The sequence below is a fragment of the Anomaloglossus baeobatrachus genome, chromosome 3 (genome assembly GCF_048569485.1).
Source record: "Anomaloglossus baeobatrachus isolate aAnoBae1 chromosome 3, aAnoBae1.hap1, whole genome shotgun sequence".
In the NCBI taxonomy this organism is placed as follows: Eukaryota; Metazoa; Chordata; class Amphibia; order Anura; family Aromobatidae; genus Anomaloglossus; species Anomaloglossus baeobatrachus.
In genome coordinates, this window is record NC_134355.1 from 198913864 (window position 1) to 198929486 (window position 15623).

The 15623-nt window shown below is 42.3% G+C and overlaps 1 protein-coding gene across 3 annotated transcripts in view; it reads right to left on the reverse strand.

Annotated features, from left to right (window-relative positions):
• The window catches only part of FAM120B (family with sequence similarity 120 member B), a 280814-nt gene that overhangs the window by 102575 nt on the left and 162616 nt on the right, over window positions 1-15623 (reverse strand). For all 3 annotated transcript variants that reach the window (XM_075339687.1, XM_075339685.1, XM_075339686.1), the window contains one exon: window positions 5450-5555. In XM_075339687.1, coding sequence (XP_075195802.1) covers window positions 5450-5555 — 106 coding nt within the window. The remainder of the gene's footprint in view (window positions 1-5449; window positions 5556-15623) is intronic.

Below are 15623 nucleotides of genomic sequence, written 5' to 3' on the forward strand. Positions count from 1 at the left end.
GAAACTTTCAAAGGCTGTCCAGGCCGTGGAAGGCTAACAGTAGTTCCAAAAGCCTTCCACTTCCGGATGATGCTCCCAACAGTGGAGACAGGTAGGCCCAACTCCTTGGAAAGGGTTTTGTACCCCTTGCCAGCCTTGTGACCCTCCACGATCTTGTCTCTGATGGCCTTGGAATGTTCCTTTGTCTTTCCCATGTTGACCAAGTATGAGTGCTGTTCACAAGTTTGGGGAGGGTCTTAATTAGTCAGAAAAGGCTGGAAAAAGAGATAATTAATCCAAACATGTGAAGCTTATTGTTCTTTGTGCCTGAAATACTTCTTAATACTTTAGGGGAACCAAACAGAATTCTGGTGGTTTGAGGGGTTGAATAATAAATGACCCTCTGAATAAACTTTTCACAATTTAAAAAAAAAAAAAAAAAAAAAAAAGAAATAACATTCTTTTTTGCTGCAGTGCATTTCACACTTCCAGGCTGATCTACAGTCCAAATGTCACAATGCCAAGTTAATTCCGAATGTGTAAACCTGCTAAATCTGCAGGGGGTTGAATACTACTTGTAGGCACTGTATATATATATATATATATACACGGTACTGTACTGAGAGAAACCAAAAATGTACAGGCTATTGGAATATGTACCCAAATAAACCTACTGGGCCATTCTAGTAATTATTTAATTATTTGTTTATTTTTTAACATACAAGATCTGATGTATGGTTCAAATGGTGGTAAATATGGTTTACGTCAAAAGAGAGCTAAGAGCACAAGTTACCGAGCGTTGTACAAAGCCTAGATGTCTTGTACTACTTGTCTTAGCATGATATAATTAGCCTTTGAGAGTTACTGGGGGCTGAGGATTGTGTGAATCGTGGTCCCAGAAATGGGAAAATACAAGTTTATGCCTTCTGGTTCACTACAGATTAAACAAGATACACACTGTGTGCAGAATTATTAGGCAAATGAGTATTTTGGCCAAATCATTTTTATGCAGATTTTCCAGCTCCAAGCTGTAGAAAATTGAATGCTTATTGGATGAAGCCTGTCAGGTGATGTGTGTTTGTGTAATGAGGAGGGTGAGGCCTAAGGATATCAACACCTTTGATCACGGTGTGCAGAATTATTAAGTAGCTTGTTTTGGTCATGTAAAATGGCCCAAAAAATAGATGTAAAATGGCCAAAAATAAATTTAAAGGGAATGTCCACTACTTGGATAACCCCGTCTCATACTTTAGGTTTGCCCCCATAAAAATAATAAAGCCAATAATGACTGCCAATGCCGCTGCAGTTCCAGGGATGTCAGGACTCATGTTCCCGAGGATCACTTGACATTGTTTTGACACGTGAGCCACACGCCCAAGCAATAAAGCAACCAGGAACCCATTATTCTCCAGTGCTGTCATATTCCAGAACTACAACCTCCCTGTAGTGCCCAGACGTCAATGCTCAGAGACATGGCCAAGGGAGGGAATGCTATAACCCAACCACCACTAAACTAGACACAGAAGATGAAACATCAAACCTGGCAAACATATGAAGACAGTTTTTTCAAAGGTTTTATGATTTGATGAGATGAATATGACGCTTGATGGAGGCACAGACCTTCACTTCAATTTAGATGCCAGCAAGGTGAAGGTGAGGTACTGCTATGGACTGGTATTATTAAACATAAGCTAATTGGGCATTTTCGGGTTGGAGATGGGGCAGTGGTACAAGGAAAAGTCTGCATCTTTCAAGAAAACCACGATTTTTATGGAGAACAATGCTCCATCGCATACACCGAAGAAGAAAGTAAGTAAGAAAGACAAAACCTCACTTTTACTTTCTTAAATATTCAAGTTTCAGGTTTATTAACCTTTTGGATTGACCGACAGCAATAATAAATAATAATAAAATGAATCATCAAAAAATAAAATTGCCTAATGATTCCGCCTTGGAATGTGCTATAATAATAATAATTTTATTTATATAGTGCCAACATATTCCACAATAATTTACAATTGAACATAGATACATAACATGGGGCACATATTCTTTGTACAGTTAGGCTATGTTCACACAGGGCGTTTTTTAGCATGGTTTTTGCCTTGGTTTTACGCAAATCCATGCTAATAAAACTCTGCCTTCACAATCCCAGCAAAGTCTATGAGATTCCTGAAATCTCATGCACACACACACACACACACACACACACACACACAAAACTCCTGCAGTGTTTTCCTGACTTTTTGTCAACTACTTTGGTTTTTGCTGCGTTTTTGAAAAAATGAGCATGTCACTTCTCTCAGCGTTTTTAGGCTGTTTTCACACAAGGGTTTTTTGCTCATGTTTTTTCTGCAGCAAAACCTCAAGTCTTGCCAGGAAATAAACTGTAGTTTTTCTGCGTTTTTTTGTCGCAGTTTTGCACTTCCTCATTGATTTGCATGGGTAAAAAGCTGTGGTAAAATCTCGGCAAAACCGCTGTAAGGGTTCATGCGCATATTGCGTCCTGGCCAGTGCAGAAATAAATGCACCCTCTGGCAGACTTGACGCTGCGTGTTGACAAAAAGAATGCATCCAAAACGCATGTATTTTGGATGCATTTTGCATGCATTTTACATGCGTTTTGGATGCATTTTTGTCAGTGCGGTCCCACAGCTCTGCTACATGCCTGCTGACAGCCGCTGACAGCAGACCCATACAGAGCCGAACAATGAGAATGAACTATGATGAACTGCACCCGACTTCATTGTCATCCCGCGGCTCTGTCTCTGTGTGCGGTCATGAACTCAGATGAACCTCCGAGGTCAGTGCCAGGACACAGGAATCCGCAGCAGTGACGTCAGAGCTTCACCCGATTTCACTGACATCGCGCGGCTCTCTCTCTCTGTGTCGCAGCCTGATTTGCGGTCACACGTGAAGGACTCACCTGTGATCGCAAATCCCCTGAGTGACTGCAGTGAGCAGCACAATCAGCTGTGCTTTCACTCAGGTTACTCACGGCCACAGCTGCAGTCCTCCACCTGAGAGCGGTGGCCGTGAGTAACCTCAGTGACAGCACAGCTGATCGCGCAACTCACTTAAGTTGCTGCATGGAGCTCACTTCACAGGAGTGGTCGTGTTCTACTGCCGCTCCTGTCAGCTTCCGATGTAGCAGACCTGACAGCGTCATGGGACCTTGCGTGGATTATGTCGGACCTGGATGGGTATTTGGGGATTAATAAAGTGGTGAAAGAGGGTGTTTTTTTGTCTTTCATTACAAATAAAGGATTTTTTGGATGTGTGTATTTATTTTCTTTAACTTACAGGTTAATCATGGAAGATATCTCGGGGAGACACCTGCCATGATTAACCTAGGACTTAGTGGCAACTATGGGCTGCTGCCATTAACTCCTTATTACCCTGTTTGTCACGGCACCAGGGCAATTCGGGATGAGCCGGGTACAGTCCCGGGACTGTCGCATCTAATGGATGCGGCAATTCCGGGCGGCTGCTGGCTGATATTGTTAGGCTGGGGGGCTCCCCATAACGTGGAGCTCCCCATCCTGAGAATACCAGCCTTCAGCCATGTGGCTTTACCTTGGCTGGTACCAAAATTGAGGGGGACCGTTTTTTTTTAATTATTTTTTTTTTACTGCTCAATATTGACACGCCCACCGGCATCTGTGATTGGTTGCAGTGAGACAGCTGTCACTCAGCGTGGGGGCGTGTCTGACTGAAACCAATCATAGGTGCCGGTGGGCGGGTGAAGCAGGAAATACGAGATGGATTAATGAGCGGCCGGCATTTTCAAAAGAGGAGAAGCCGCCACAGTGTGAACGCCGTGCAGCGCCGCGCCGGTGATCGTGGATTGGTGAGTATGAGAGAGGGGGTGGGAGGGAGAGACCGACATGGACAGAGAGAGAGAAAGAGAAACCGAAAGAACTGCTTTTGTTATGTCAAAAAAACATGCGGATCGCAACAAAAATGCAGTGCAAACGCACTGCTTAGAATTTTGGTAGTGTTTTCTACAACTCATTGATTTCAATGGGTGTAGAACGCTGCCAAAACGGACAAAAGAAGTGACATGTTGCTTTTCTAAACGCAGAGATTTTGTTAAATTTTTGACACTCAAAATGCTGCGTTTAAAAAAGCATCGTGCGCACGGATTTTGCATGATTCTCATAGACTTTGCTGGGGAAGCAGAACGCATGCATTTTGACAATGTGACGCTGCAGCTTAAAACACTGCAGAAACGCAAAATAAAAATGGAACGTGCGCATGAGCCCTAAAACTGCCTAAACAATTGACATGCTCATTCTTTCAAAAACGCAGCAAAAACCAAGGTGGTTCACAAAACAGTCAGAAAAAAACGCAGATGTTTTGTGTGTGTGCATGGGATTCCAGGAATCTCATAGACTTTGCAGGGACTGAGAAGCAGCATTTTATTAGCATGGATTTGCATAAAACGAAGACAAAAACCATGCTAAAAACGCTGCAAAAACAAAGAAAAAATGCCCAGAGTGAACATAGCCGTACCACGGTTTAGCATGGTTTTTACCATACAATCAATGAGGAAATGCAAAACTGCGGCAAAAAAAGCAAAACCTGAGCAAAAACGCTATGTGTGAAGATGGCCTTATATGACCATTTTAAACCCAAAAGCATGGATCAGTGTTTCCCAAGCTTCAGTCCTCATGGCCCAACATATCACGTTTTCAGAATTTCCTTAGTATTACATAGATGATGGCATTATTATCAAAGCATGAGAAATTGCCCCACGTTATCTCACTTGTGCAGCACTAAAGACATGCCGAAAACATGACCAGTTGGGGCTGTGAGGACTGGAGTATGGGATACACTGGTGTAGAGAATCGTCGGCATGATAGAACTTCAATGTTGGGATGATCAAGTCTTCAAGTTACTTCAACTTGGAAGAAAGTACAGAATGGACTTAGTACTAAATATGACAATGCCCTAGTACATTACCGTATGTCAACGTCCCTTTAACATGTTATTACTGCAGACGCTTTGCTACAAATACAATGGATGTTATGGGTTGCAAAATGATGTGTTTACAGTCTGTACAAATGAAGAGAATTAATCACAGATTTCGCTACAATAAGTCTGCCAAAGTGTTATGTCAAAGCTGTTTGTCAAGAGCTGTCAAAGACAAACGCCCCCAACACTGCAGATAGCCACAGGCATTGTATAAAGGAATTTATTATCCTCCTTTCTTTATTGTAAACACTGGCATGTGTATAGTGTACGTGCTTAGACTTCACTCGTTTAGAGAAATTCTGTTGCTACAGCCTAACTCAGGGGCAGGACAAGCCCTGGAGGGGAAGCCCAGGAAGGGTTTCAGAATGCACCGTCACTCCCTCAGTCTCTTATATTCAGTATTATAGCTGGCAGGTGATGCCCTCTCAGATAGTGCCCTGAGCAGCCACCTACACTGCCTACCCTTTATCTCGTCCCTGGCCTTACTTCTTACCTGGTCCACTGGTTCTTTTCGGTTCAGGTTGTAAGATCCTGTTCTGTGCTGCACAAGCTTCAGTGATCATTGTTCTCAGTCTCCTGAACTCATTTATTAAAGGTTCCTGCAATCAAAAAGAATTCATGTATAACATTTAATTTAATGATTCAATTAATTACATAGATTTGATGTTTTGCAGGAGCCATATGAAATATTTAAAGATTAATTCAACTTGCACTTGTTTGCTATGTCATGTCTATGGCATCATAACCTGGACTTTGGGAGGTTTTGATTGGAAAAACCATTTTTGTCTTGCCTTAGTTTTGGCACTTTATGAAGCCCTCTACCAATAACCTCCTGACATATACGGCAGCTACAACCGTACGCTGGAGATGGATTTGCCCTTTATATGAGCAATCCAGAATTCCAATGAAAAAATAAGCCACGTATGTCAATGAATTACTTTTTTTTTTTTTGGCAGGCTGACGTTTTAACACTGTCATTCTTGGTAAATAGTGGTGTGCATATGCATAGACTTGCTTCACTTCACGCAATTGAATATTTTGACAACACAGAACAGAGTATTGTATTATAGCATGCTATACTTTAAGGACAGGAGGCAGTGACAGCTGTTCTTATTTGGATGGAGTCCCCTATCCCTCTGGCTTTCCAATTGGTGTACTTTAGTATTGGTTCTTCTGGAAGCAGAAACTGACTGCCAAAAGCATCTATTTTGTGCGTGAACATTTTATGGCATTTAAAGGGAACTTGTCAACATGGGTCCAGGTTCTTAACTGCTGCCACCATATTATGTGTCACTTAATCCAGAAATTAATGGTCTGTTTCCTGCATCCCTGCAGAATATATCATTATACATTGCTCTCGCTATATGGTAATAAAAGCTGATAGGTACGATGGATTGGTCCCCATTCCTTTTGCTATTTATGTAAAAAAAGCCGAGAAGTACGATGGGCAGGTCTCCATTGCACTCGCTTTACAGTAATGAGAGCCAAGAGGTACCAAGGGTAGATCTCCATTGCTTTCACAATATAATAATGACAGTCGAGAGGTACGATGGCAGGTCTCCATTGCACTCGCTTTACAGTAATGAGAGCCAAGAAGTACCAAGGGTAGATCTCTATTGCTTTCACTATATAATAATGACAGCCGAGAGGTACGATGGCAGGTCTCCATTGCTCTCAGTATATAGTAATAAGCACCCAGGGTTATGATGGGCAGGTCACCTTTGCTCTTGCTATATGGTAATGAAAGCCGAGAAGTACGATTGGCACTTCTCCATTGCTCTCACTATATAGTAATGAGAGCTGAGAGGTACAATGGGCAGGTCTCAATTTTTCTTGCTATATAGTAATATAGTAATGACAGCCGAACGATGAGCAGGCCTCCATTGCTCTTGCTATATAGTATTAAGCACCCAGAGGTACAATGTGTAGGTATGCATTGCTCTCGCTATATGGTAATGAGAGCTGAGAGGTACGATGAGCAGGTATGGACCAACCTCCACAACATCTGTAAGGCTGGACTCACACGAGCGTATGGCATCCGATGCGAGAGCATCGGATGCGATATGCTAATGCCCCCTGGCTCAGGCTCTGCTGCGAGCATGAGCCGAGTGTCATGCGACTGTAACCCGATCTTGCGATCGGGACACAGCTGTGAAGCTGAGTACGGTCGCTGCGGAGGAGAGGGAGGGGTTAATCCTCCCATCTCCTCCACTGTCAGCCTCTGCGTATATCGCACTGCACTGGGATAACATCCGAGTGCAGTCCGATGTATCTCTCGCATCCATTCACTTGAATGGGTGCGAGAGATACGGCGGTAGCAGCAAAACGCAGCATGCTGACGCTTTTGAGGTTGAGCTGTTGGTCAGCTTTTCTCGCATCCAGATTCTGGATGCGAGAAAAGCTGACCAACAGCTCAACCTCATTACCTAACATTGGTCAGAGTGCAGTGCGAGAATTTCTCGCATTGCACTCGTCCGATTTTCACGCTCGTGTGAGCGTACCCTCAGTCTGCTAACCTAGCCCCTCGGCCTTTGAGTGATTGAATGCCTTCTTCATCAAAAACAAAGAGGCGAGGCTAGCAGGCTAAGGGCTCATGCGCACGTAACTGCTGAATATTCTGCAGTGATTTGACAGCACATGTGCGCTTCAAATCGCTGCAGAAACACTGCATAATGGATGCAGTATTTTTGTTAAAAAAAGCCGATTTCATGCGCTCTGGCTGCTGCCCCCACCATAGAGAGAGTGGGAGCTGCATCCATAGCGCACGGAATAATTGACATGCACATTTTATGAACGCATGGATTTGTGTCAAAATTTTAGCACCCAAATCGCTGCGTTCATAAAAGCAACGTGCGCAGGTATCATGCACAATCTACATAGATTGTGCAGGGGACGCAGGACGCATGCATTTATGCTGCAGTGCAATACGCAGCGTAAATGCATGAAATTATGCAACGTGCGCACGAGCCCTTACAGAAGGTGTAAAGGTTGGTTCATACCTGGCAACAGGACTACTTGGGTCCCCTTACCATATAGCAAGAATTATGTATAAAATAATTTCTGCAAGAAAGACATGTTGCCAGGGTGTTAGAACAAGTTGTTACGATCCTAGTTCTCATTTTTTTAAATAAACCTAAAGCTTTAGTCAATAATTCCTAAAGTATATAATATAGTTACATATCTTACAGTAGTTATCTGGTAACAGATACCAACATAAATGAGTTGCAAACAGACACCAATTCATCAGTTTTTTTGCCCAAATTCTGCTTTAAATGTACCAAATTTTTTGCTCAATTTGAAGTAGGAAAGAAATCTGTTTACTTCTGGTGCTTTAACAGCAGTGCCAGTTAGCTCCATCAAATTATTGAAAAGTGGCAGGAAATAAGGCGGAATGGGGTATGGCCAACCAAGGCCCTCAAATTCATCACAATTTACACCAAAAAAGTGGCGTAATTACAACAGAAATATACCAAGACCCTGACTGGCATACTTTTCTGGCGCATGTCAGTTGAAAGATAAGTCAAACTGATTAAAAGACGTGTGCTTCTTAAGAAATCTGGTGCATCTTACATCAGTGCTCACTTCATCAGGGCGTTATTTATTTTCAGATATAGGGGTAGTCTTTCAGTAAAGTCTTACAAGGCTGCCGTTCTGAAAGTGCCGCTCCCGGAAGAAAATTAACTTGTAGAATTATTACTGTAAATGTAATACAGACAGACTTGTTAAATATCAGTCAGCAGCTGCCCAGAATTGCCGCATCCATTAGATGCGACAGTACCGGGACATTTCCCAGCTTATCCCGACTGCCCTGATGCGGTGGCAATTGGGGTAATAAGGAGTTAATGGCAACAGACCATAGCTGCCACTAAGTCCTAACTTAGTTATGGCACTGTGAGGGTCAGGCCGCAAGGGAAGTGAGCAGTGACTTCAGCTGTCACTGCACATCACCTGACTGAAGGCACTGCTGGTCCTGCGCTCACTTCAGCTGCGGCCTGATATGCGGTCACAAGAAAATGCACACAGCTGCACACTAAAAAGCCAACAATGTATAAAGGGAACTTTGGTACTGCATTACTGCTATAGGAATATATGAAAAAAAGAGATATTACTTGGTTTATGTATTGGCCAATGCATGTAAGCTCGGACACCAACGGCAAGGTAATCTCTGTAACCAGGCTGTGTGCCTAACCTTTATAGCAGGAGCCTAGCTGCCCATACATGGGGGTTTGTAGAACAAATAGTGGCATTTTGCCCAGACACCGATGTTTTTAATCTAGATAGTAGTGGCATTTAGGATAGGTTCACGGATTACAGAGATTACCTTGCTGTTGGTGTCCGGCCTTACATGCATTGGCCAATACATAAACCAAATATCTCTCTTTTCATATATTCCTATAGCAGTAATACAGTACCAAAGTTCCCTTTATACATTTTTGGCTTTTTAGTGTGCAGCTGTATGCATTTTCTTGTCACTATGTTTTTTCCAACTGGCACCTATACACACTTGCTGGATGTGCGGGTCAGTTTTTTCAAATATTTGATATGTGGTCACAAGTGGAGGACTCCCGCTATATACTGACCTTTCCATCCTCACTCCACGCAGCATCACTCGCCTTCCTGTCTGTGCCAGCAGCAGCGCCGCTGACCTGTGTGAATCTGTGCGCACAACGATGATGTCATCGCTGTGCGCATCGCTCTCCACACACATCAGCGGGCAGGCAGACAGGAGGACATTGTGATGCTGCAGGGATCGGTGGCTGGTGAGTATACTTATTCACTGCCCCCCGCGCTGATGATACATGGGGGGGCAGTGAATATAGCCGCACATGATCACTCCAGGCTGTAGAAGCCAGGGATGATCACGCGAGCCGGCTGTTAATTATGCGCGCATCTCCCGCCCATCATCCCGCCCACCTGTCAGCGCCGACTTCAGCGCTGAGAGATGATGAGCGACGGGATGCAGTGCATATCAAATGAGGCTAATGAGCGGTCCCACGTGGTTACGGTAGGTGCTGCTACAGCCTGCTCCTGGCTCTGACAACTCGCTCCACCACCAATGCACCCCCCTTCCCCGCAGTCATCGGACTATAAGATGCACCCCCCACTTTCCCCCAAAATTTTGGGGGAAAAAAGTGCGTCTTATAGTCCGAAAAATATGGTACCTTGTGTAGTCAATTGTGCCCCTGAGTAGTGCTATTGTGGTCCGCTCATCCCCATCACGTGGCCCCCGGGCTCCGTTACCTCTGAGATTTGGCCAAACAATTTAGCACGTTAGAATCTACCTCTATTTATGTCCTTTAAAATTGTGTATGCAGTCACTGTCAGTGAGGGGGAGGGGTGAAAAGCCACCGGGGGATCGCCTGCCCAACTAGTCTACTATGTGCCTTGATCACTGGTGTCTATTAAAAGTATGTTTTCCCCAAATCTTCCATATGCCACCCCCCCACACACAATTTATTAATTGATATAGTTACTTCTAATGCTTTGTTATTATTATCATTATATACACAAAATGCACAAGCTTTTGTTACAACTTGTTCACTTTCAGAGACCAATAAAAACGTTTGAAAACAGAAAAAAAAAGTATGTTTTTCTCTGAAATGTTGCAGTGTTTCATAGTCAAGCATACCTGGCTGAGATAACAGTGCCTTATACATTCTGCCCACAGTTTGGGAAGCATATATCAGCTGTGAGGTTCCCTTTAAGTTATATAACCTAAGGGCAGCTATTAAACCTAGGAAACCCGATGACAGCTTCTCTTCAAATGCAACATGTAAAAGTATTTAACTTGCACTGAATACTTTATAATCCTTCGTCTTTTTATGCTTAGCTGTTCATTGGGAGGTCATACTTCGTGCTTGACCTCTAACTCTTCCATGCAGTGATGGCTGTCAATCATGGAATAGGACCACCCACTGGACTTTTAAGCATACATAAATTAAGGATATGGGTAGGAAAATGAAACAGTGAAAGAGATATATACTGATGGATTTGTGTATTGGAAGAGTACACTCAAAAGTCAGTATGGTGGCTCAATGGTTAGCACTGTTGTTTTGAAGAGCTGAGATCATGGGTACAAAGGTATAAGTTTTGTACTGCGTACTCATAGCCAATAACAATATTTATAGTACAAGTGAGATATCACTCCAAACATGTAAGTAGCTCCAAACTGGATTTTAAACTACTGTCATAGCAGAAAGTGTTGCCACTCTTGAAATTGTTTGAGAAAATGACGTATTTATAATTATTGCAATGACATGTTTTGTCATGTATAAACACATGTTTATTTTCTCTGTATGTATTGCTTTGTATGTATTGGAACAACAGAAAAAAAAAACAGAGAAAAAAAGGCAAATTGGACATAATTTCAGATAAAACCCCAAAATGGGCCAGAAACGTTGTTGGCACCTTTCTAACATTGTGGGTAAACAACTTTGTTTCACGAATGAGATGCATTCAAATTCACCTGTGGCAAGTAACAGGTATGGGCAATATGAAAATCACACCTGAAACCAATAAAAAGGGGAGAAGTTGACTCAATCTTTCCATTGTGTGTGTTACACTAAACATGAAGAACAGAAAAGGCAGAAGATAACTGTCTGAGGACTTGAGAAGTAAAATTGTTGAAAAATATCAACAATCTCGAGGTTAAAAGTCCATCTCCAATGATCGTGATGTTTATTTGTCCACAGTGTGCAAAATGTTCAAGAAGTTTACACTCAAACTAATCTCCCTGGCGTGGATGACAGATAAAAATTGATAAAAGTTTACAACACAAGATAATTTGGATGGTGTATAAGCAGTAACAATTAAGTTCCAAAGAAATTCAAGCTGTCCTGCAGGATCAGGGTGCATCAGTGTCACCACAAACTTTCCATCGTCATTTGAATTAAATAAAACACTATGGCAGGAAACTCAGGAGAACCCCACAGCTGACACAGGGGCATAAAAAAGCCAGACTGCAGTTTGTCAAAATGTAGATAAGTGAAAATCCTTCTGAGAAAGCGTCCTGTAGACAGATAAGACCAAGATAGAGCTTTTTGGTAAAGCACATCTCTCTACTGTTTACCGAAAATGGAATGAGGCCTACAAGGAAAACAACACAGTACCTAGTCAAATATGGTGGAGGTTCAAAAATGTTTTGGGATGTTCTGCTGCCTTTGGCACTAGGTGCTTTGACTGTGTGCAAGGCATCAGGACATCTGAAGATTACCAATGGATTTTGGGATGCAATGTAATGCCAAGTGTCAGAAATCTGGGTTTGCGTCCTAGGTCATGGGTCTTCTAACAAACTTCAAGAGGCACCCAGAAATAGATAGGAACAAAGTGATGGAGAGTTCTGAAGTTTCCAGCAATGAGTCTGGATCTAAAACCCATTGCACTCCTGTGGAGGGATCATAAAATTGATGTTGTGAGATGACACCCTTCCAATATGAGAGACCTGGAGCAGTTTGCAAAAGAAGAGTGGTCCAAAATTCCAGTTGAGAGGTGTAAGAAGCCTGATGGTTATAGGAAACGATTAATTACAGGTATTTATTTAAAATGGGTGTGTTACCAAATATTAAGTTGAAGGTGCCAACAATTTTGTCTAGACAACTTTTGGAGGTTTGTGTGAAACTGCCTTTTTTTCCCAGGTTTTTTTTGTGTTGTTCCAATACACACAGAGCATATAAACATGTGTATAACAAAACCTGGGTAATTGCAATAATTTTCTGGAAAAAATACTTAATTTTCTGGAACAATTTCAAGGGTGCCAACACTTTTGGCCATGACTGTATGTTACTAATAAAATGGTAAGTTCTTATCTTCCCAATGCTGAACTCACCTATCTAACTTTTGATGCTGTAATTTAGATCAGGCCCATTGAGACAGGGAAGGGAATGCTATTATTTTGGCATGTTTGAGTCTTTTGCAAAGTGATCTATTTTTCAATTGGTTTATCTGGAAATGTACAGTCAGTCAAAACTTTAGAAAGTGAGATGAATGAGAATAGGATAAAGGGTGGTTAAGGGAAGAGGAAGATGGGAATGAAAAACCAGTATTGCCCGATCAAATGCACTCCTCAGAGACCTTTCAGCAACTGTCTTCTCGTTTTGGCTGCAAATTAACACTACTTAACTATTCAAGGAAGTCTACAAACATTTATTTGACATTGTAGCAAGGGTCCTACATACCCTAAACTTGAATTACATGAAAGGCCTTCCGTACTCCAGCCTCCATAGTCAAAGCTTTTGCACGTCTATCAGTATCTGACATACAGGGGCACCAAGAAAGGTCTTCCAAAGTACATGTGAGCTCTTCTATTGGGCCACTGCAGAAATGTGGACAAGCGTTGTGATGATAAACCATTAATCATAATGCCATGCAGAAATGTATTTGCACAGGTGCCTCTGGAATGCAGAACCAATCATGGCCAAGAAAGACAAATATCCTTTTATACAAGCTTAAAATATGTTTTGCATTGTTCATGATTTCTGAGTGGCTGTGTATGAAACTGATGTGAAAACAGGTAAACAGAGCGATGAAGTCAAAACCAGGTTCTGAACCCCCCGCCCCTAAAAATGCAATACTTTTATGTGTCACTCAACCATCCATACTGAGCAATAAGTGAAAATAGATAAATGGGCATGACATAATAGATTGTCATACAGAACAAATATCAAACATATCAATAAAGTAATTCTGAACTAAAGGGGAACTCTGGTGTGGTGACTATACACAAAGGCTAAGATGCATCCTGAGTAATGATGGGACACATGAACTTTCAGGACAAAGTTATAACACTTTTGGGGCATGATCTAAACAACAGGCTACTTATTGTAACACTCGCGGCTAGTGTAGGGACAGCAAGCATTACAGTTTCCCCTGGCCATCCACGTGTGCTGTGACCTCCTTCCTCTCCTGGGCCCTGTACATGCTGCATAGGGTTCCCAGGAGTGCATCTAAGACACATGCGCACACACCGGCCCTCCTCTTAAAGGGCCGGTGCACTATTTCCAGGAAATGCCTCTCAGCCTCTGGCTGAGAGGCACTATGTATTTAAGGCATCCTACCATTAGGGGAGGTGCCTGCCAAGGCCTCTAGTTAGTCAGTCAGTCACCAGTCTGCTACCTAGCTAGTTGTCAGGTCCTGAGCTCCTGCACCTGCCATTCAATACCTGTCTGCCCCTGTCGTGCCCACCATTCCTGTCCATACCCATCTGTTCAGTCTGCCTCAGTCACCCTACCCTATTCCTGAGTCAGTCAACTGTCCTGGGAGTCAGCTGCCACAGTCCTGGTCACTGCCCTAGGAGTGGTACCTGGTGTTCACCTCGTGGTGGGCACTTAGTTAAGCTCCTCCTAGTAAGGGGTAAGCCCGGATCCCCCCTGTGTTCAAGTGGGTCCACTAATCCCGCTCGCTGCCCCTACACCGGCCACGAGAGTTACACTTATCTTCTACACTTACTCTCAGCTTTTTATCACTACCTTGTAATCCTTAGCAGTAACTTTAGAAAGTGCAGCAGAGAACTAGGGCATTAAATGCTTAGTGATGGAGCCAATTTTGGCCTGATTGATGGGGCCAAATTTTTTAAATCTAAACAATGTAATTTTATGTGTTAATAACACTTCAACATATCACAGTGATTCTGAAAGTGTTTTTTTGTGGCACATTGTACTTTATGTAAGTGGTAAATTTAGGTCCATATTTTTGCATTTATTTGTGGAAAAATCAAAAATTTTAGCAAACGTTTTTGAAGATTTCGCAATTTTCACACTTTTGATTTTTGTATCCGTTAACCAGGTAGTCATGCTGTACAATAAATAACATTTCCCATGTGTGTACTTTACGTCTGCTTTATTTTTCAAATGTCATGTTATTTTATTAAGTTGGTAGAAGGGTTTAGCAGCAATTTCTCATTTTTTCAAAAAATTTACAGAACCTGTTTCTTTATGGACCTACTCAGGTTCAAATGGACTTTGAGGGGCCAATATATTGGAAACTCATCAAAAATGATGCCATTTCAAAAAAATTGCACCCCTCAAATACTTCAAAACTGCTGTCAGGAAAAAAATGTAACCCTTCAGGTGCTACACAGAAATTAATGCAAAGTGGAATGAAAAAAATGTACTTTTTACTCTAACATGTTGCTTTAGCACCAATATTTTTACTTTTAAAATGGATAGCACGATAAAATGGACCCCACAATTTGTTATTCTGTTTCCTCTGAGCAGTCTGATACCCCACCTATGGAGAGAAAACTGTTTTGACAAATGGGAGGGCTCGGAAGGGAAGGAGCACCTTTTGAATTTTGGAACACAAATTTGGCTGAAATATATTGCGGGTACCATGTCAGATTTGCAGGGCCCCGAGATACCTAAACACCAGAAACCCCCCACAAGTGACCACATTTTGGAAACTACACCTCTCAAGCATTTTTTCCAGAGGTATAGTGAGCATTTTCAACCCACAACTACTACGCAGAATTTGATAACATGAGATGGTCATATTCAAATTTTTCATTTTTTCTCAAAAATGTTACTTTAGCCCCAGTTTTTAAACTTTTGCTAAAGGTAACACAAAAAAAGTGGATCCCACAGTTTGTTACACACTTTCTTTTGAGCACACTGATACACTACATGTAGTTAAACAGTTCTGTTTGGGAAAACAACAAGGCTAGGAACGGAAGG